The sequence below is a fragment of the Haliotis rubra genome, unplaced genomic scaffold (assembly GCF_003918875.1).
Source record: "Haliotis rubra isolate DU_JTF1 unplaced genomic scaffold, ASM391887v1 Scf24, whole genome shotgun sequence".
NCBI lineage: Eukaryota > Metazoa > Mollusca > Gastropoda > Lepetellida > Haliotidae > Haliotis > Haliotis rubra.
Window position 1 is genome coordinate 2,372,348 of NW_025766447.1, and position 22,446 is coordinate 2,394,793.

Below are 22,446 nucleotides of genomic sequence, written 5' to 3' on the forward strand. Positions count from 1 at the left end.
ACCGACAGTACAACATACCCACTAGCTCCATGCTAGGACATGCTAGTGGAAGGTGCTAGTGGAGCTCCATGCTAGTGTCTGAGTACCGACAGTACAACATACCCACTAGCTCCATGCTAGGACATGTCTCAAGGTGCTGGAGTGGAGTGTACAGTACATGTCCCTGAGACAGTACAACATACCCACTACAACATACCCACTAGCTCCATGCTAGTGGAGGACATGTCTGAAGGTGCTAGTGGACATGTACAGTGCCGACAGTACAACATACCCACTAGCTCCATGCTAGGACATGTCTGAAGGTGCTAGTGGAGTGGGTGTACAGTACCGACAGTACAACATACCCACTAGCTCCATGCTAGGACATGTATCAAGGTGCTAGTGGACTGTACAGTACAGACAGTACAACATACCCACTAGCTCCATGCTAGGACATGTATCTGAAGGTGCTAGTGGAGTGTACAGTACAGACAGTACAACATACCCACTAGCTCCATGCTAGGACATGTCTCAAGGTGCTAGTGGAGTGTACAGGTACCGACAGTACAACAACATACCCACTAGCTCCATGCTAGGACATGTATCAAGGTGCTAGTGGAGTGTACAGTACAGACAGTACAACATACCCACTAGCTCCATGCTAGGACATGTCTGAAGGTGCTAGTGGAGTGTACAGTACAGACAGTACAACATACCCACTAGCTCCATGCTCCATGCTAGTGGACATGTACAGACAGTACAACATACCCACTAGCTCCAAGGTGCTAGTGGAGTGTACAGTACAGACAGTACAACATACCCCACTAGCTGTCCATGCTAGTGGAGTGTACAGCTACAGACAGACATGTCCATGCTAAGGTGCTAGTGGAGTGTACAGTACAGACAGTACAACATACCCACTAGCTCCATGCTAGGACATGTCTGAAGGTGCTAGTGGAGTGTACAGTACAGACAGTACAACATACCCACTAGCTCCATGCTAGGACATGTCTCAAGGTGCTAGTGGAGTGTACAGTACAGACAGTACAACATACCCACTAGCTCCATGCTAGGACATGTATCAAGGTGCTAGTGGAGTGTACAGTACAGACAGTACAACATACCCACTAGCTCCATGCTAGGACATGTCTGAAGGTGCTAGTGGAGTGTACAGTACCGACAGTACAACATACCCACTGGGATGGAGGTTTTGATCTATGACTATTAGCAATATCTCTGCAGGACACATCAAGTCTGATTATGTACTGATGTTGATGTTAGGGATGGATGTTTTGATCTACGACTATTAAGAGTGTGTCTGTGCTGCAGGACACATCAAGTCTGATTATTTACTGATGTTGATGTTAGGGATGGATGTTTTGATCTATGACTATTAAGAGTGTGTCTGTGCTGTATCTGTGCTGCATGCACCACATCAAGTCTGATTTTACTGATGTTGATGTTAGGGATGGATGTTTTGATCTATGACTATTTAGAGTGTGTCTGTGCTGCAGGACACATCAAGTCTGCTGAGTGTGCCCCTCTATGTGGACTCCAGCTCCAGTGAGGTGGACAAGCTGACCCAGGACCTTGAGACATCCGAGACCGTCCGGACACAGCTTATGGATCAGGTCAGCACAAGCCAGGTGTAACTTGGGGCTCTTGAGTATAGAATAGAGTTGTCATAGCAACTGCCAACTCCATTTGTCAAGGGTCCCATTTTCCAAATGATCCAAGCTCTATTTCTGTATATGATTAAGGACAGATCAGTAATAAGGTCCATGGACTTTGGTCTGCAGCATCTATTGAGCTCGGATGATACAAATGATGTGAGACAGGACACTGTACATGTCATGGGGTTTCACATGAGAGCCAGTGGTGTAGGATACTACATTTACCTGTACAGAGTTATGTCCCTTTGCAGACCAGGGTGTTAAGTACAACGTTCACCTCCATCATGATCCTCTCAGTGATATTCCCTTTCACATGTATTTTGCAGAAAATCGGCAACCTGTTTCACTTTCAGCTTTCCTCCTATATTTTGCTGTAACATACTGGTCAGAGCAGGAACTCAAACATTTGTATATGTGAAGACTTTTCTAAATGTTGTGTTTGGTGCATGTGATGTTTGTGCCCCTGTCATGTAGTGTGTTTCTGTCAGGTTGGGTCCCTCCAGCAGGAGAAGATGGAGGTGAGCCAGTCTGTGTGGTCCACGCAGGGGGAGTTGAACGCCGTGCAGGAGCAGCTTCGAGACCTCCAGGAACAGCACACAGAGCTGCAGGAACGTCACCTCCAGCTGGAGAAGAGGCAAGTCTGGGGGAACTGATAATGTCACAGCCAGTTGATGTATAGTATTGTCCTTTGTTGTGAGTAAACGAATGTAGTTTTACTCAAGTCGGCAATAATCCAGCTATTTTGACAACTGTCAGTGGAAAAGTAGACCTATTCTGCCTGTACTTTCAACATTTACACAAACCTTGCGACATACCATGCTCCATAGTGTGTCTGGATGAACACAGCACTTCACCATCAGTATCCCAGATCTCATTTATGTTGATGCTGAAGACTCATCATGTGGCATCATGTGTTGCCTCCACACTCCATACACTACAACCTCACAGTAAATGAATAGGCTTCTTCCATGCAGAGTGTTGCACTGTACTGGAACTTCACCTTTGAGAAGTATTAGAAATTGGTGGAATTTCATCACTGAGAACTAGTTGTGATCATGCAAACATAGCCCAATCACTGATTGAAATCCTTTGCTAAACATTTTCTTGATATTTATATGTCATGTTTCATGCATAGAAAATATATGTGCTTGCTATTTTGATGAACAGATATTTGATGTTCTGAAGTCAGTTTCTGTTTTACCTTTCAGACATGACAAGATGTGTATTGAAAATAACAGTACTGAGAAAGATTGGCAGAGTAAGGAGCGAGACCTGACCAATCAGCTGCAGGCTCTCAAGGAGCAGAAGACAGAGGCTGACAGACAGTTTGAGCAGGTCAGGTCACAACTGGATGATGTCAGGAGGGAGGTGGTGGCCATTAATGAGAGGCACAAAGCTGAAGTAGAAAGACTGGAAGCTGACAGAACAGAACTACTTGTTCAAACAAAAGCTTTGGAGAAAGAGATTTCCTTGACCTCTGAGTCCGAGAGAAGGAAAGGAGAACAGATTGAGTCACTGGAAGTAAAGGTCAAGGTCAGCGAGGAGAAGAACACAGAGTTGTTGACCCAATTACAAGCTTCACTGGATGGTAAGGAATCAAAGGCTACAAGTCAGCTGGAGGCAGCAAACAAGTTGCATGAAGTCGTGGCCCATCTGAAGGAGGTGGAACTAGTCAACGTGAGACTGCAGACAGCCAATGAAGAACTGTCAAAGAAATGTGAGCACCTGGAAAAGAATGTCGAGTCAGTTGAAAGAGTGAAAAGTGGTCTTGAAGAAACTGTTTTGAAAGTGAAACAAGAATCAGAAAAAAGCATGTTAAATTTTCAAAATGAATTCAAAGATTTGACTGAATCCAACACAAGGACAATAGAGTCCTTGCAGGCTGATCTCATGGGAAAGAATGATGAAGTGAATCTTAAGAGTTCAGAAATTGAAAATCTATCATCAGAGATTTCAGAACTGATTTTGAAATCTGGAGTTAAGGACAATATGCTTGTTCAGTGTTACACCCAACTCAACCTTCTGGCAGGTTCAGACAGTATTGATGACATTGATGGCAGTCGGTTTCAAGTTGATACTTTCTTGGGTGATGTCAAGTTGTGTCAAGAAACAATCACAAAGAGGATGAACGAGATGAGGGAGGAAATCAGGCAGCTGACCTTGGAGAAAAGTCAACTGAATGTTGAGCGAGAGAAACTAGCCAGTGAGAAAGAATACATCATGGACAATCTTGATGAACTGCGCAAAGCGTTTGGAGAGTTCCAGCAGAGCAATGAGACACAGCAGCGTGACCTTGATCTTGCCCATGCCCAGACACAGTCGGAGCTGCGTCAGGCAGAGCTAGAGCTGCAGGAGAAGGAGGCTGAGCTGAAGAAATTATCAGGTCGACTGGATGAACAGAAGGAGGCAGTTGTAGATGTCCTTGAGATGTGTGGCATACAGCAGGTAAGTCAGTCACACAAGTAGCAGATGTCATTATGGTCAGACTTTCTGCAGGCAGATAAGTATAGGCCTTTTCTCTGTATGAAAAGTTTTTAACAATTACTGGTACAATGATATTGTTAATCATCAAAATTGTTTATTTTTGTGTTCTTTTTATCCTAGGATTCTGTTGATACATCTGACTGTAGACAAATGATGTCTTCAATATCGCTGCATGTTCAGAAGGTGTCGACCAAGATCTCTGACATGGAAAGTGAGAAAGAGATCCTTCAGGGTAAACTGAGTCATCTACAAGCAGGAGAGTCAGATAAAGGGACACAACTCCAGAACCTGGAAGAGAAATTTTCTAGTTTACAGCAATCACTAGGTGATGCAAGAGAACTTGAATCAAGTTTGAGAAATGATCTGACAGAGAAGGAACGTCTGCTGCAGGATCAGTGTTCAAATTACTCCGATCTCAAGACAAAACATGAGAAGTTGGTGGACAAATGTTCCAGTTTGAATGAAGCAAATGAACAGATAAAATCTGATAATGTTTCTCTCAGGGAAAAGGTATCATCTCTGACCCATGATCTCAATGACCTCAATGTCACCATGGCAACTACTAATGAAAGACTGCAAACAGCAGCAGATCTGAAAGGGAAAGATGCTCAACATCATGAAGAGCTAGTCAGGATGAAGGATAGAGAAATCAGTGAGAAGGACAACATAATCAAGTCAGTTGGAAATGAAAAACAGAACCTGAAGGATGACTTAGAAAAGACAACAAAACTGAAGTCTGAAATGGAGAAAGAAAAAGGAAATTTGGAAGGAGAGGTCAGTAATGTGAAAGCGCTTCTCACCTCCTCGCAAAGTGAGTGTCAGAATCTTCAAGGATTGATTGACAAAGAGCAGATGTCACGACAGGAGGTAGAACAGAAGTTGAAAGTCAGCTCAGAGGAGGTCATGACTCTCAAGGCAACAGTCACTGATGTCCAAATGGATCTGAAATCTCAGGAGGAGAAATATGATAAGATGCTCAAGACTCATGAGATGGAGAGGAACCAGCTCAACACTCGGCTGGAGGAAGTACTCAGTGACACCCAGATAATAAAGACTCAACTGAAGGAGACATCAGATGAACTGGAGCAAGCATGTTCCTTGAAAGAAAGAGCAGAGCAAGAGAAGGAAGAGGTAACAAATATCCTCAAAAATCTGGAGGCAAGCTACAAGGAACTGAAGGCAAAACTCAATCTGTTTGAAGAGGAGGGACAAGAGTTTGCTTCTGCCAAAGAAAGTATTGAAAAAGAAAAGGAAAGTTTGATATCTGAGTTGGATAAATTGAAGGAAAATTTGAAAGATCTTGAGACTGTTAGAGATACCACAGTGACGGAGAAAGATGAAGCGATAACTCTTCTAGAGCAAAAACTGGAAGTATCAAAGTCACAATTGGAACAGTTTGAAGAAAGTCTCCAGAGCCTAGAGAAAAATAAAGAGACATTACTGGATCAGTTAAGAGAAGCAGAAGAAGACAGAGAGGATTTGAAGAAATCCTTGGATAAGGCAGAGAATAATGTGGATGAGAAAGAGAGCAATAATGAAGAACTCCAGCAGACCGTTCTAAAACTGACAAGTAATGTTACAGAGTTGGAGAAGTCACTGGAGGAGAGATCAAGGCGATGTGAGGAACTAGAGTCAATGTCTGGAACACAGTCAGCCTTGCAGACTCAGATAGAGTCTCTCAACCAGGAGATCTCAGCTCTCCAGTTCCAGCTCAGTGCTGAGCAGATGCAGCATGAAGAGTCACTCAGTGTAGGTAGTTGAGTAACTTGGGTTAGGTCAGACATTTACTCTGAGTAGGTGGGAGAGTCACTCACTTTAGTTGGTCCAATAACTCGGGGTAGAGGATGGAGTCACTCAGGATTGTTAGTAGAAGCGCTGGGTGTAGGTGGAGTCACTCAGGCTGGATGGTAGAGTCACTCAGGGTAGATGGTAGGGTCACTTGGTGTAGGTGGTAGAGTCACTTTGGGTAGGTGGTAGAGTCAGCCAGGGAAGATGGTAGAGTCACTTCTTGTAGGTGCTGGAGTCAGTCAGAGTAGGTGGTAGAGTCACTTGGGGTAGATGGTAGAGTTACGCAGGCTGGATTGAAAGTCTTGAGTGTGTTAGGGTAGATAGACTGTCTGAGGTAAAGAAAATATATAGTCTACGATACTGGTCATTAGCCGATCAGACTTTGTTGTTTCCTCATGATACCTGTGATGCCATATCATTTTTAACTGATCCAACATCCCTAGAAGATATCAAGTGAAAATGGTGTTTTCTAATGCTCAAATACTTCTGATGTTTGTTTAAACACATGAATTGCTGTGAACTCACATGCAATATCTGTTTGTGGGTCCAGAGCTACACTGATCAGGATCATGAGGTGACCGAACTGACCAACAAGCTGGCTGAACAGGAAGCAACCATTATGCAGCTTGAACAGGAAGTGACATCACTACAGACAGGCAAAGAGGAGGAGACAATGAAGGTGACCCAACAGGTGTGTTCACACTGGGCTGTTACAGCTCATAGATGTAACTGATTAGCAGAATGGTTAAGCAGAAAGATTCCTTACCCAAGAAGATTTAGATGGTTTTTAGGGACTGATTGCTCACTCTTGCAGTTGCTTTTATCTGGTTTCAGTTGACATCTGTTCGAATCCTGAATTTGCATCCTTGATCCTTGATTTGATAGTAGCCCATCTAAAACTTGCATCTCATTTCTCTTTCCTCCTCCAGTAAGCCTATATGATATTACTGAAATTCTTTCGAAGATGCATTGAATCCTTAACTCCCTCATTGAATTGTTGAAAAATAGGGATATTTCAATAAGCATGAACTGTCTTAAAACTTAAGCAGCCCCCAGGAATCTGTGATGAGTTATTAATTGTCAAGGGTTTACTTTATTTGCAGGTTGAAAGCTTGACTTCACAGTTGAAAGAAAGGAATGAAGAAAATAACAAGCTATCTGAAAAGCTACAGATGGTATGTATTCATCCTTTATATCAGGATGTTGTTTCTATGGTTGCATAATTCTTTTGGATTCATATCATTCCATATTTAATGACTGGCATCTGTGTGTTGCTATTTGGTAATGTCTTTAATACACACTGGGTCCTAGTTATTCTGTGTTTGTTTTGGCACAAAAAATATCAATCCACATGGTACCATGGTTTTATATGAATCCCTGTTATTCCTTATGTATTCGGATCCATGTTCTATGTTTTTTGTGGATCCACATTGTTCCTTGTTTATATGGGTCCATGTTGTTCCTTGTTTATGTGGATCCCTGTTATTCTTGTTTATGTGGATCCATGTTGTTCCATGTTCATGTGGATCCATGTTGGTCCTTGTTTATGTGGATCTATATTGTTCCTTGTTCATGTGGATCCATAGTGTTTATTTGTTTTATGTGGATCCATGTTCCTTGTTTATATGGATCCATATTGTTCCTTGTTTATATGGATCCATCTTGTTCCTGGTTTATGTGGATCCATGTTTTTCCTTGTTTATGTGGATCCATCTTTTTCCTTGTTTATGTGGATCCATGTTGTTCTATGCTGCAGACTGAGACGGAGCTAGTGTCGGAGAGAGATACCAGAGAGAGGCTCGAGGTGAGAGGCGACTGTACCACTGTCAGCCCAGGAGCGACCTGGCACTGAACCAATTGTCCAGCTGTCCCAAGACATTTATTACTATTCTTATTGGAAATATGTTAACATGTTACTGCTGAAAAAATACAAACATTACAGTACCAGGTCTGTGAAATGTGTAATGACGAGTTCATCATACAATACTTTGCTCCTCCAAGGTATTTGCTATTGGTAGGTTAAGACTTGTATGCAATATGTGTCGACATCACTATATGGCCATAATGTCTGAACTATAATGTCCTAAACTCATGTCAACACAAGTGTCTCAGAGTTGCTGTGTCAGGCAAACTCTTCAGGAGAACAGTATTTCAGATATGTGTGAAAAGTAAATGTATACAACAGTTTAAGATTAATGTTTAATGTCTGAAACAGTATAATGTTAGTAGATACAAATGACTATAAAAGATTAAAGGCATGTTCAGTGAGATGGGACATTCAGAATATGAGGAATTTTGATTTCCAGGAAGTGCTGGGTGGGAGGGAAATATTATGGTTCAGGTACTATGAGACAGACTGGATGTTTTTTATATAGATGTTTGTGTATCAACACTCTCTCTTAGTAAGTTGTACGAGTCTGTATCCTATCAGCAGGGATTCAGGGAGTCCGAGGGAATGTCAGTACATGTGGTTGTTTCTCAGCATGGTTGACAAGGATGTACAAGAACATTTGAGATCGAGTGTTGTGATTTTGCTTCAGACTGACATGGATTCTGTGGAGGAGAAGTACAACCAGCTCCTCCAGGACAAGGACGAGGAGATCACAGGTCTGAAGGCCGATATGAAACAGCTCAAACGGAAACTACTGAAGCTCGTAGGTGAGTTGGGGCGGATGTAGGGATAGATGGAAGGGTGGGTATGGGGGTAGATGGAAGGGTGGAAGGAATGTTGATATTGGGGTGGATGGAAAGGTAAATATAGAGATTGAAGGGTAGATATAAGGGTGGATGGAATGGTAGATATAGGAAGGAATATAAGGGTGAATGGAAGGGTGGATATAAGTGTGGAATGGTGATGATGAAAGGGTAGATAAAGGGGTGGGTGGAATGGTAGATAGATATGAATGTGGATATGGTGATGGATGGAAGGGTATATATGGGGCTGAATATGAATGTGCATATGATGATGGATGAAAGGGTATATATTGGGCTGGATATGAATGTGAATATGGTGATGGATGGAAGGGTATATATGGGGCTGGATATGAATGTGGATATGATGATGGATGGAAGGGTATATATGGGGCTGGATATGAATGTGGATATGGTGATGGATGGAAGGGTATATATGGGGCTGGATATGAATGTGGATATGGTATGGATGGAAGGGTATATATGGGGCTGGATATGAATGTGGATATGATGATGGATGGAAGGCAGTTTTGGAGTTGAGAATGAGGAGATCACAGTGTTCGAACTGACCTAAAGCAGCTCAGGCAGAAACTGCTGAATCTGTTCCAGTGAGTTTGGGTGAATGGGGTTGTTTATACTGGAGAAAGAAATCACAGGGTTATAGGCAAACATTAGAAATAAAACTCAATCACTGCTTTGATCAAATGGATTGCCCTTTAGGAAGAGTCTCACTTGAAATCCATGCATGCTGTAATGCCTGTATCTGTGATGTCTGAAGTATGATGTGTGGTATATGCTCTCTCCTGCCTGTCTGTCAGGGACAAGGACCAGCTGTGGCAGAAGACCGACCAGCTGGCCTACCAGCAGAAGGTGCAGGCCAAGGAGACATGGATGGACAACAACACTGCAACAAACTGTCTCAAGTGCAAGGCCGAGTTCTCCATCTGGCTGAGGAGGGTACGGCTCTTTGCAGTCAGCATTATATACTTGATACTAGAATCTGTTCACTACCACATTGGCTTACACTACAAGTTATGGACGATGTTGTGACAGATTAAGTTGAATAAAAGGACCTGCATTTCTTTTGAGCAGTATATGCTGGGTATAGGATTAATCCAATAGTGAACACAACCATATCATCCAGCACTCTGTCTGGTCAAGATTTAGTTATTTACCGGACTGATAATACAGTGTGATATCGCTGGGCGAGGGATGAAAGATAATGCACACACAACACGGGTGTCCTTAGAGGCTTAATGAATAGTTCCACTCTTTAGCAGGGGCAGTGTTCTTACCCTCAGCAAGTCTCTGTCCAGAGTTACCTCCCTTGCTCCGAGTCAGCAGTGGTTGGCTAGAGTCTCGGCTTCCCCTGCTTCATCAGTAGCATACAACTACAACTTTCATCTTTTCCTCATGTTTGAATTTACATTTGACTTACTCAAACACTGAAATTATGAATGTATTCTGTCCAAGTGTGATTCATGACAATAAATGTGTTGAGAGATGAGGGAATATTCACGTACTGTTTGTAAATGCTTGTTCTGAAAACAACTCAATTCTCCTGTACTATTGAGCATGTTGTGATGATGCTATTCCCATGGTCAGTGTGAGCGAGCAGGCAGAAGCGCCCCCTAGAGGAGCAACTGTGAGTCCAGAGCGGGAGGATCCCTTCCACGTCATCACGGATGAAGAAGTTTCTAAATCTCTGACTGAGTATGAGCCAGACACACTGAGTTCCACGCTGAGTGCGAAGTGAGTGCTGGTTGTGTTGCTGCACAACGGTAGCTAGAGTCTGTACCCTGTGTAACCCTGTATAACTAGTGCAAATACATCTCAGGCCACAATGAACTCATAAGCAGATCCTCATCTAATTTCCAGAAAATCGGGGCGGTGGGGTAGCCTAGCAGTTAAATGGAATATTGCTGGAATATTGCTAAAAGTGGCATAAAACTAAACTCACTCACTACAGAACATCCAGAAATATTATGTAAATTTTGTCATTTTTGCATTCAGGACAAGTTTTCTTTCTTATTAACAAACATGTAGGTGTCAGTTGATTGATTCAACTGAAGCAGTTACATGGGGTTTGAAATGAGATTGGCTGTTAGTAATATCTCCAAATGGATTCCTTGTGGCCTAGAGATTACAATCTGTGTTGTCTGTGCAACTAATTCTCCATTTGTTTTAGTCTGAGGTGTTTTGGTGCATTAGTCTGAGGTGTTTTGGGCAGGGGCTGTAGCTACCATTATAAACAAAAGCCCGGGCTTACTCATGATTTTTGCTATTATTGTTGGGCAAGCCTTCAGCATTATGTAAATATAAAGCTTTGCAACCTATCGGGCTTGCACGAAAAAAATGGCTTGCTACGCGCTTGAGCATTAGTCTGAAGTGTTTTGGTGCATTAGTCAGGTGTTTTGGTGCATTAGTCTGAGGTGTTTTGGTGCATTAGTCTGAGGTGTTTTGGTGCATTAGTCTGGTGCATTAGTCTGGTGAAATAACTCGATAACGTCAGGTGAACTGTCTCCTTATCTCAAGCCCTCAGTTGCTGAACAGGCTTCTACATTCTATAGGATTGGCTGAATCATTCAGTATGTGGTGTATGTTATTTTGTTTTTCCAAACACTATTGCAGGGTTCATGATGCAAAATAAGGTAGCTGCTTTATACAATTGCTGCAGGGCTCGACATTCACGCTATCCCACTGGGTCTAGTAAAATGTTGACTGACCAGTGCAACTTTGATAAGTGCTATCCCGACGCCTAGTAGATATTTAAGGCTGTCAATATAATTGTACAAGTTTTGAGCTTTCCAAAAAAATGAATGAATGAATAAAAAAACCAAGTGAACATGATAACGTATGAATGTATAAAATTCTACAAAGCAAGTGCAGATTTGAATTTGACATTAAGAGTCCCTTAGCAAGACCAGTAAGAATCTGTAAGGATCAGTGATTTTAAATGTTACTGGTCCTGTGGTCTTGTTTGGGAATTTGGGTGAATGTCAAGCTCTGTGCTGTAGATATTGTATACATGTATTTTTAACACTGTGGCATCCACACCCAAATAGTTAGACAGAAGACACAACACTGACATCTTACTGACTCAAGAAACCATGTATAATCCAATTTGACTGGGGTTCACTTCTTGCAAGTTTCTATGGAAGCATTGTAATATTTTCAAACAGAGAGGTATCATGTTGGAGTGAAATATCTGATTTTAGTGAGACAGGCCATGTTATTACATTAATCTATGTAGATATGGCTGCTTCATGGTGTAGTGGCAGTTTGCACACTTGGATCAAGCTGAAACATTCAGATGGTCTGGGAGTGATGTTCCTGTGCTTCTGGCAGGTTGTTATGTACAACATTCAGATGGTCTGGGAGTGATGTTCCTGAGCTACTGGCAGGTTGTTATGTACAACATTCAGATGGTCTGGGAGTGATGTTCCTGTGCTACTGGCAGGTTGTTATGTACAACATTCAGATGGTCTGGGAGTGATGTTCCTGAGCTACTGGCAGGTTGTTATGTACAACATTCAGATGGTCTGGGAGTGATGTTCCTGAGCTACTGGCAGGTTGTTATGTACAACATTCAGATGGTCTGGGAGTGATGTTCCTGAGCTACTGGCAGGTTGTTATGTACAACATTCAGATGGTCTGGGAGTGATGTTCCTGAGCTACTGGCAGGTTGTTATGTACAACATTCAGATGGTCTGGGAGTGATGTTCCTGAGCTACTGGCAGGTTGTTATGTACAACATTCAGATGGTCTGGGAGTGATGTTCCTGAGCTACTGGCAGGTTGTTATGTACAACATTCAGATGGTCTGGGAGGTTGATGTTCCTGGAGTAGCTACTGGCAGGTTGTTATGTACAACATTCAGATGGTCTGGGAGTGATGTTCCTGAGCTACTGGCAGGTTGTTATGTACAACATTCAGATGGTCTGGGGAGTGATGTTCTGGGCTGGTTGTTATGTACAACATTCAGATGGTCTGGGAGCTTCCTGGAGCTACTGGCAGGTTGTTATGTACAACATTCAGATGGTCTGGGAGTGATGTTCCTGAGCTACTGGCAGGTTGTTATGTACAACATTCAGATGGTCTGGGAGTGATGTTCCTGTGCTTCTGGCAGGTTGTTATGTACAACATTCAGATGGTCTGGGAGTGATGTTCCTGTGCTTCTGGCAGGTTGTTATGTACAACATTCAGATGGTCTGGGAGTGATGTTCCTGTGCTCCTGGCAGGTTGTTATGTACAGCATTCAGATGGTCTGGGTGTGATGTTCCTGTGCTTCTGGCAGGTTGTTATGTACAGCATTCAGATGGTCTGGGTGTGATGTTCCTGAGCTACTGGCAGGTTGTTATGTACAGCATTCAGATGGTCTGGGTGTGATGTTCCTGAGCTACTGGCAGGTTGTTATGTTACACCTCCACTGAAACTATAAGGTCTGTAGATCCGAAATGTTATGTGACTGATCCAAGCTTCTGTGTTCTTAAGATTACACACAGATTTTGGTTCCAATTTGTATACGTTTACTGTGGTACATTTTGAAATTGTTTTTACTCAATACTCACACATTTCTGCATGTATCATTTGAAATTTGTTATGTAGCAAGTATGTGGTGTGATGAATGTCATACGACTGGGGCATGATCCAGCTGTAATCTCCGACTTAAACTTATCCCACATGCTTCTGATGCTGGTGCATTTTGAACATCGCCATGTGAAGCTGAAATGAAACTTTGCACGAATGATGTCAGATATGATGTTTCCCGTTATAAAACCAAAATAAACCAATAGGGTACCCTGTAATAGAACCCCATTGTACTACTACTGGCGCTCACAGATTTCTGATCTGATTTTAGGTATGGTTACCAGGGCAAACATATTGAAGAACAAAATTGTGTGATGATATACAGCTCATATATATATGCTGGGCTCATTTATACTTAGAATTTAGCAGCCTCAACTCTAACTGGCCGATTTAGCAGTATACCTTACTTGGCCTCATAAGGATGTTTTAGGATATTCATAAAGACCGGTACCATATAAGAACAGATGATCAGATTTGGATGATATTGGCTAATGGCCTACAAAAGATTCAATTATGTTCACTTAATTATTATTTTCTCTGGGCCTTATCATTGCAAATAGTGTTGCAATACTTCATGTCTTCTTCACTTTCCCAGAGACTCTGTTGATATAGCACTCAATAGACCTCTGTCGCCTCTGTTCTGCTCCTTTGTGTCATATGATGCAGTACCTGCAACCATCTGGGGGAATGTACCAGGTACTAACCTACCTAGCAGTAACCATGATATTGAGGATACTTATAAAAAATATGTCAGATGATATTTTTCATAGATATTCCCAAAAGCCATAGAAATTTGGGACAGTGGAAAGTAAAGAAGTCAGCTTATGCTTTGAGCCTGGTGTATATTTCTGACAATGTTTTATTACTATGACACCTGTACTAATCCTTGTACCAGTATGCTTTATCTATCAACTAACATGGGCATGTCTGAAATGGTCGTCATCAAGTGTAAACATGGTAAATTGATGTAGGTATGTGATGTGAAAGCTGTTTTTGTATTTCACATGTGCTTGTTTAACATACTGGCTAACCCCCATCATATCACATACATTCTTTTTCATAATTCTTTCTTCATTATCTTTTCTGTTCTTTTTCTAATTTTTGCTAGCAATCATCTATTTTTCTTTTTAGTCATGTTTGTTTATAGTTAATATTACTTTTTGGGTGACAGAATGATCTATCCCTGTCGTATTCATTATTCATGTGTAGATTATTCTTGTTGTGAATATATTGAATACTCATGTGGACATTAATTCACTATTCATGTTGTGTAGATTTATTCACTTTTCATGTTGAACTATTCATTTTGTGTTCATGTATTCATGTTACGTGGATCTGTTCACTATTCATGTTGTGTAGATGTATTAACTATTCATGATGTGTAGATGTATTAACTATTCATGTTGTGTAGATGTATTAACTATTCATGTTGTGTAGATGTATTCACTATTCATGTTGTGTAGATGTATTCACTATTCATGATGTGTAGATGTATTAACTATTCATAAGGTGTAGATGTATTAACTATTCATGTTGTGTAGATGTATTCACTATTCATGTTGTGTAGATGTATTAACTATTCGCTATTCATGTTGTGTAGATGCATTCACTATTCATGTTTGGTAGATGTATTCACTATTCATATTGTGTGGATGTATTCACTATTCATGTTGTGTAGATGTATTCACTATTCATGTTGTGTAGATGTATTAACTATTCATGTTGTGTAGATGTATTCACTATTCATGTTGTGTAGATGTATTAACTATTCATGTTGTGTAGATGTATTAACTATTCATGTTGTGTAGATGTATTCACTATTCATGTTGTGTAGATGTATTAACTATTCATGCTGTTGAGATGCATTCACTATGCATGTGCTCTACATGCACATTATGATAGATTCGTCTGATTGGCAAATAGTTAAAGTGCCACTTTTCTTGTATAAGGGCTGGTCAAACCCATGAGCAGTATTGTATTATTTACCAGGTAGGTGTTGTCAGCAACATCAGCAGGTGTGACAGTAAATTTAACAAGTTTAAGAATGTCTTTATATATATAACACACCTTCATAAACCAGCCTTTCAATTGAGAAGAACAAGTTTGCATAGATGGCCTTCCTGGGTACAACTGTATTGTCATTGACAGCAGAATGTTACCAACGATTTGATTGGTTGCAGCATGACGAGCAGCATGATCTTGTCGGCTGAAGAGTTGGAAAAGGGGGAGATAAACCGTCAGAATGAGATCTGGATCAAGCCAGGAAACACTTTTGTTGTGCCGATTGTCATTGACACAGTCAACACTGAGCTGTGCTGGGAGTTCACGTCTCAACCCAAGGTAAGAGTAGTGTAGAAAGAAGATGGCAGGGTGGCCCAGTGGTTGAAGTGTTTCTTGTCTTGCTAGGAAACAGAGTTTGATTCCTCACATGCATATGTGTTAAAGTCTTGTTTCCCCAGCGATGCCCTTCATTATAGGAGAAAAACAAATCTTGAAGTAAATCCCGTAAGTTGCGATTTATATAATGCTGAGAGAACATCACCCCCGTCACAGATATTGGCTATGAATATAGGCATAGGAAGAGATCATGAAAAGACCTATTCTGTTTTGTTATGTATTTGTTTTGAGCTTAAACCTGTGAAGACCTGGATCAGAATGGATCTTCAGCAACCCATGCTTGTCTTAAGAGGTGACTAACGGGAGTGGGTGGTCAGGCTCGCTAACTACATTGATGAATGTCATTGAATCCCAATGTGTGGATTGAAGCTCATGATGTCAATCATTGGATTTTGTTGTCCAGACTGTAATTTACCACTCTGCCATCATATAGCTGGAAAATTGCTCACTGTGAAGTTAAGGAATAAACAAACAGATTTTTGAGCTAAGAGAGAGGGAGCCAGCCACTGTGTGACGTGAAGCTGTTACAGATGACAGAGAGTGTAATGTCTGTGATGAGATCAGCCACTGTGTGACGTGAAGCTGTTACAGATGACAGAGAGTGTAATGTGTGTGATGAGATCAGCCACAGTGTGACGTGAAGCTGCTACAGATGACAGAGAGTGTAATGTCTGTGATGAGATGCATCTGCTTGTGTTACAGGATGTTGTGTTCAGTGTAAAGTACCGGGAGAATGAGTCGTCCCCGGTAGACGAGGCGGAGGACCTGGTTCCCCCCTGCAAGTGTGACTCCCACAAGCAGGCCGTGCAGGGCACACTCACAGCCAAACAAACAGGGCTGTACACACTTGTGTTTGATAACACATATTCTAGGTACGTACGCTGATATAACTCATATCTAATCAAGGGATGTTTTTCATATACCTTAGAGCAACAAGTTCTTGAGGAGTTTTAGTTCTTGTTGACAAAGTCAGTGTGAGCATATTTCACATTTCATTGTCCATTGTATCAGTCTCTCCATCTGTCCATCATGACTGAACTAAATGCTCTTCTCCAAAACAACTGACCTGATCAATATCACTTCACAAAACATGTTGTATATATCCACAGCTACAACGAAATATGCCTCTCTTATTGAACTTAGTAAATGGATGAGAGAGCAGCCATTTTGAGTAAACAATGGGGCTTTCATTCCATTGTTCTCAGATAGGAACATTGATTCCAAATGTTTGTAAATTGTCCATAACATTTTTCTTCACACTCAAATAAGTGTTCATTTCAGCTTTTCTAGTAGGATCATGAAAGAGGATCACGAAAATACAAGATAAAATTGAAACTTTATCTTTTCTGCAAAATAACATACATATGTTATCACATGTCATGATCTGATGTTATTTCATAGGAAAGTTGAACTGTCATCTATAAATCATTTAGAAGGCTCTTCAAACATCTGTATTGTTTTTTCTTCTGCCATTACTTCAGATTTACCCAAACTGTGCTAAATAGGTCTTGAGTTGATTTGGAACTTGTATTTTTAGCCTAGTATTTAGAGGAGAATTTGCAGTTTATCCATTCAATATCATCAACAGTTATACCTTAATATCAGCAACTAACCATATATGTCCATATACCATGTTCTTGTTTGCCTAGTGGTAGGCAGTATGAAATTTTATTTTTCAGGGTTTTATACTTTGGAGATGTTCTTCTAACACATGACCATTGTTGGATCATGCATGATTTTAGGTGGAGAAGATCATTTTCTCAGTGAGGCTTTTAACAGGATTTATAACCACTTTTTTTTTGTAGCTGTTAGTAGAACAAGATAGTTCATAGATGTATATTTTTCCTCTTGTTTCTGATTATTATATCATACAGCCACATCAGGGATCTCTATTGGCGAGATGTAACATCCAGCACTGTGTCAGTATATGTACATACTTTCTTCATCCTCCATGCCATAGTACAGTGTTTGATAACATGCTATAGATAACATGCTATAGAGTAGAATATATTTGCTCAAGTGTTAATTTATCCAATATCAGAAAATCTCTGCAGCAAAGGTACACTTGAGTTGAGTTCCCACTATTGTAAAATGCCCTCCTTTATTTACTTTTGTGACTTATATTATAGGGTTGGGGGTTAGATGCCGTGAGATCAGCGGAGGTTATGAAACAATGTCACGATGGAATGACACAGTAATGTATGACAACTGTTGGCAGGGGGAGAGAACGGTCATCCCTTGCCTTGTACTACTAGTATATGTTTCAGCTACATAGCCTCCAGTCAGTCAGATACTGGTTTCAGCTTCGGTTACAGACCTCTGGTCATTCTTCTGCTATCTCAAATTGAACATTTACACGATACTTTGAAAATTGTTTAATTATTAACACTTGTTAAAGTGCTCAGTCCACAAATACAAGCAAGTGGTCCCCCTGGTTTTTGTGGCCACCTTTCACAAATGTGTTTGTTGACACTCGGAGTGAGCGGTCAGTCCCCCAACACCAGCTAATTAAGGACAATGTGTGAAAGGCTGTTGATCATACAAGTCCTGTTGATCTCCAAGCATTCCTTAAATGGTCCATATTTGTTTTGGAGGACTTTGTCAGAGGTTAAGACCTTTTTCAACATGTTTCCTGGGGAAAGGTTAAAAGCTAAATGGGCTGTTTATCCGTCATTCTGTCAAAGTTGACTAGTGGGAATTAGGGTTTGATATATGATAATTTGTTTTGTTAGTACACCTTGTACAACCCCGTGATGTGTATTCTGTGCTTCTAATAGTTCACCAAGGTGCATCACCATGATCTGCACCACAGTACAGATACTGATGATTTTAAGAGGGGGTCACCCATATTGTTCTGGAGAGCTAGGGGGGTCAGCAATTTTGTACACACATACTAGGGAGGGTCAGCAATTTTGTACATAAAAATATGTTTAAAATTATGCTTAGAAATTATGGAGGGGAAGGGGGGGTGTCATTGATTTTGTACATGACATGCAGGGGGTTGTCACTTATTTTGAACATAAATTTTAGGTGGGGTCATTCACATTGTACCTGCTTCTCCATAAAAATCATCATCACCCTGCCAGACATAAATTATGAATGGTCCCTAACTCACACACCCACTTATATACGAATATGATTGAAATAACATCTGAATGACTACACAGACACAATAAAAAAATATGCATGGTAGGTTTTGTAAGGCTAATATCATATGCTTGTTTGTTTCAGAATGACAGCTAAGAGGATCCACTACTCTCTCCAGTCAAAAGCTAGCAGCTGATCACTTCACCTCTGAAACATGGCTCCACGCTGATACATCCCTCTCACTTCTTGGAGTGATGCTTGTATGAGTGTATAATGGCCACAATAGGCTGCATGAGCCACTGTATGGCCACTGTTTCTCTCGCACTCAGACACAGTTCACTCATCACATTGCTTGGCTGTAATAGCTGCAGTACATAAGGTTACCTGGCGCTTTATCGGCAGCTGAGATTAGAGAAAACAAATGATGATTGGTTGGTCATTATGTCTGAAAATGGATGGATGGTGATCTTGCAGAAGAAGGTGTCAACTTGATGTTGTATTGATCGCTGCTCATATCACTGACCACTAGTCTCCCTTGTTCAACTACACTGCAGCCTGTTGTGATGTAGTTTCAGTCAGGCTGATCATGGCGTTCAGTGTGATATACTCACTTCTACCTGTACAATGTACCCCAGCTTCCTGTCTGCCAGCAGTGGATCACGTACAGTGTTATACTGTGTGTGTTCAGTGTGGCAGACAGGGGATGTGTTGCCCCAAGTGTTGTAAATATCCTTCACATCATGTCTTGCCATTTCCATATCACACAATACTGAACTGATCATAACATCTGCCTGGAAAATTACTCATGTTTCTCACCACTTGCCTGAATACTGTAACATAGAGACTGAATACTGTAACATAGAGACTGAATACTGTAACATAGAGACTGAATACTGTAACATAGAGACTATTACTGTAGCATATAGCCTGACTACTGTAGCATATAGGCTGATTACTGTAGCATACAGACATAATATGTTATCTTACCTTCATGTAAAATACTTTAATTTCATTGGTCAATGACGGAAGGTGACAACTGGAAATTTTTTTACCCACTGCCACGGTAATCGCCAAACTCTCCACCGAGAAGCTGTATCGCCAACAATCGTATGGCCTCAAAATATGACGCATGCAGTGCAGGGAGTTCGAAAACTGTTCGATTAGCTGTTTTTGAGTTCACCATGTACACATTTATTTTACCGACTTTCACTGCTTTATTTAAACTATTTTATGCATTGAATCGTTTGCACATTTAATTTAAACATAATTAACCATTTTGATAGCAGTTTTAAGCCTGTCAGAATATGTTTCACTGAGTTCAAAAATCCAGTCGAGAGGCAGACGCCATTTTGTTTACATGTCATCTAGTTGGGAGTGATCTTCAAAATAAAATGATATGTTGTACATTTAACATGGCGGTAAGATAAATACGTTGTAACCTTCTCCCTCTGGTAAGACGGTCTGATCTACGCCTTTTTGTACGAAGAGGCGTACATCAGACCGTATTACCCTCGAGAGAAGGATACATATAGTCAGTACTGTAATACACAGACTGAAAACTATAACATAGAGGCTGTATACTGCAACACAGGCTGAATACTGCAACATATAGGCTGCATACTGTAACATAGAGGCTGTACTCTGCAACATAGGCTGAATACTGTAACATAGAGGCTGTATACTACAACATAGAGACTGTATACTGTAACATAGAGGCTGTATTCTGCAACATAGAGGCTGTTTACTGCAACATAGGCTGAATACTGTAACATATTGTCAATACTGTAACATATAGACTGAAAACTATAACATGGAGGCTGTATACTGCAACATAGGCTGTATACTGTAACATAGAGGCTGTATACTGCAACATAGGCTGAATACTGTAACATATAGTCAATACTGTAACATACAGACTGAAAACTATAACAGAGGCTGAATAGGCTGCAACATAGGCTGTATACTGCAACATAGGCTGTATACTGTAATATAGAGGCTGTATACTGCAACATATAGGCTGTATATAGAGGCTGCAACATAGGGCTGAATACTGTAACATAGAGGCTGTATACTGCAACATAGGCTGAATACTGTAACATAGAGGCTGTATACTGCAACATAGGCTGTATACTGTAACATAGAGGCTGTATACTGCAACATAGGCTGAATACTGTAACATAGAGGCTGTATACTGCAACATAGGCTGAATACTGTAACATATAGACTGAATACTATAATATATAGGTTGGTTAATGTACCATACAGGCTGATTAGTGTGATATATAGGATGATTACTATAAGATATAGGCTGGTTAGTGGTTACTGTAACATACTGGCTGTATACTGTAACAGATGCAGATTCACAGAACCAAGGGTGCCTTGACGCCAGACATTAAAAACTTTTGCCTTGTGGCACACAGAGAAAGGGTGACATACCTTTTGAAACTAGTCAGTATTAACTAATAGCCTTATTTGCTTTGTCATGTGACCAGCCATCCTCTGGTAAAATGTATACAGAGTTTTGTGTTGGTCGCATTTCATGTCTGTCTCTTATTGTTGTATGACAGTGTCTGATTCAAGTGCTGATCTTCACCGCAAAAACAAAACATTCACCGCAAACCAGACGATAAAAACACACTTTAAATAATTTTCTATTTTCTTACCAATAAGAGCCACTAGCCAGATTCAATCAAGTACACAAGTGATAAAGAGTATGTTAAGTCGGTATGTTATATATGTGTTATATCATGAGCTGGAGCTGTTGATGTCTTGTAGTCAGATTCTATTGACATGACAATGCAATGGATAAAGCAACATATAGTTGCTTTACATGTTAAAATGTCAGGTTTACATGTTAAAATGCTTTTTCAGAATGGCCAGGGATTTTCTAGCTCAGAATCATGTGCAATAGGGTGACGTCATGGTTCAAGTGTTAAGTTGGTTGTGTCAACATCTTTCTGTTGTTAGTGTTTTGGTGTTTTTGATCATCTTTTACTTACCCGTATATTACTTATTTTTGTTGGTAAGGGTGAAATATATCTTTTATTTGCAGTGAAATAGGAAATAGTATTTACATGTTTTAGAAATCAGTGGTTGAGGTTTTGTTCCAGGCTTCAGACACAGGATGTTGTGTAATACATGTCAACAGTTACACCTGGATTATTTGTTATGTTAATGTATCTGTACCTTTTGAGAATAAGCATAAAGTTGAATGAGATTTATACATTAGTTATATATTGATTGACCACATTGTAACCATGTTAGTCCTGACTATAATGTCCATGGTGAAGCTCTTGTTAATCTAACACAGCAATGTTCAAAGTGGAACCCATGTTAATCCAGACAATGCTGTTTACAGTGGAACCCTTTAATCCAGATAGTAATGTTTTAGAGAAACATTTTCTTAGTTCAGAGAGTAATGTCCACAGAGAAGCCCTTTAATTCAGACAATAATGATCCCAGAATAAACCCTGTGAATCAGACAGTCTCCAGGATTCCAGGTGTCCAGAGTTTAGTGAGTAATATGTCTGTGTATATAAAGATGTCTGCAACAGTAATCTGCAGGATAGGGTGTCCAGGCTAATAAGGTTTCACTGGTAATTATTATATGCTTGCATCTTCACATAGATAATGTTCAACCCGAAGACCATCCCCAATGTTTTATTGCTCAGTAGTTCATTGCTGTATATATTATATGTTCCTGTATATCAGGGTGTAGTTGTGTGCTATGGTTGTAGTGGTTGTATATTCAGGATTGT

General features: G+C 40.6%; 1 protein-coding gene across 1 annotated transcript in view; it reads left to right on the forward strand.

Annotated features, from left to right (window-relative positions):
* Window positions 1–19,731, forward strand: part of LOC124278671 (FYVE and coiled-coil domain-containing protein 1-like) — a 30,105-nt gene extending 10,374 nt beyond the window's left edge. Inside the window, exons 10-22 of the mRNA XM_046714443.1 lie at window positions 1,494–1,610; window positions 2,141–2,286; window positions 2,861–4,097; window positions 4,257–5,885; window positions 6,475–6,615; window positions 7,028–7,099; window positions 7,681–7,728; window positions 8,465–8,578; window positions 9,429–9,633; window positions 10,190–10,367; window positions 15,385–15,544; window positions 16,304–16,473; window positions 18,833–19,731. Of these exons, the coding sequence (XP_046570399.1) occupies window positions 1,494–1,610; window positions 2,141–2,286; window positions 2,861–4,097; window positions 4,257–5,885; window positions 6,475–6,615; window positions 7,028–7,099; window positions 7,681–7,728; window positions 8,465–8,578; window positions 9,429–9,633; window positions 10,190–10,367; window positions 15,385–15,544; window positions 16,304–16,473; window positions 18,833–18,884 (4,269 nt within the window). The 3' untranslated portion in view covers window positions 18,885–19,731. The remainder of the gene's footprint in view (window positions 1–1,493; window positions 1,611–2,140; window positions 2,287–2,860; window positions 4,098–4,256; window positions 5,886–6,474; window positions 6,616–7,027; window positions 7,100–7,680; window positions 7,729–8,464; window positions 8,579–9,428; window positions 9,634–10,189; window positions 10,368–15,384; window positions 15,545–16,303; window positions 16,474–18,832) is intronic.
* The last annotated feature ends 2,715 nt before the right edge of the window (window positions 19,732–22,446 follow it).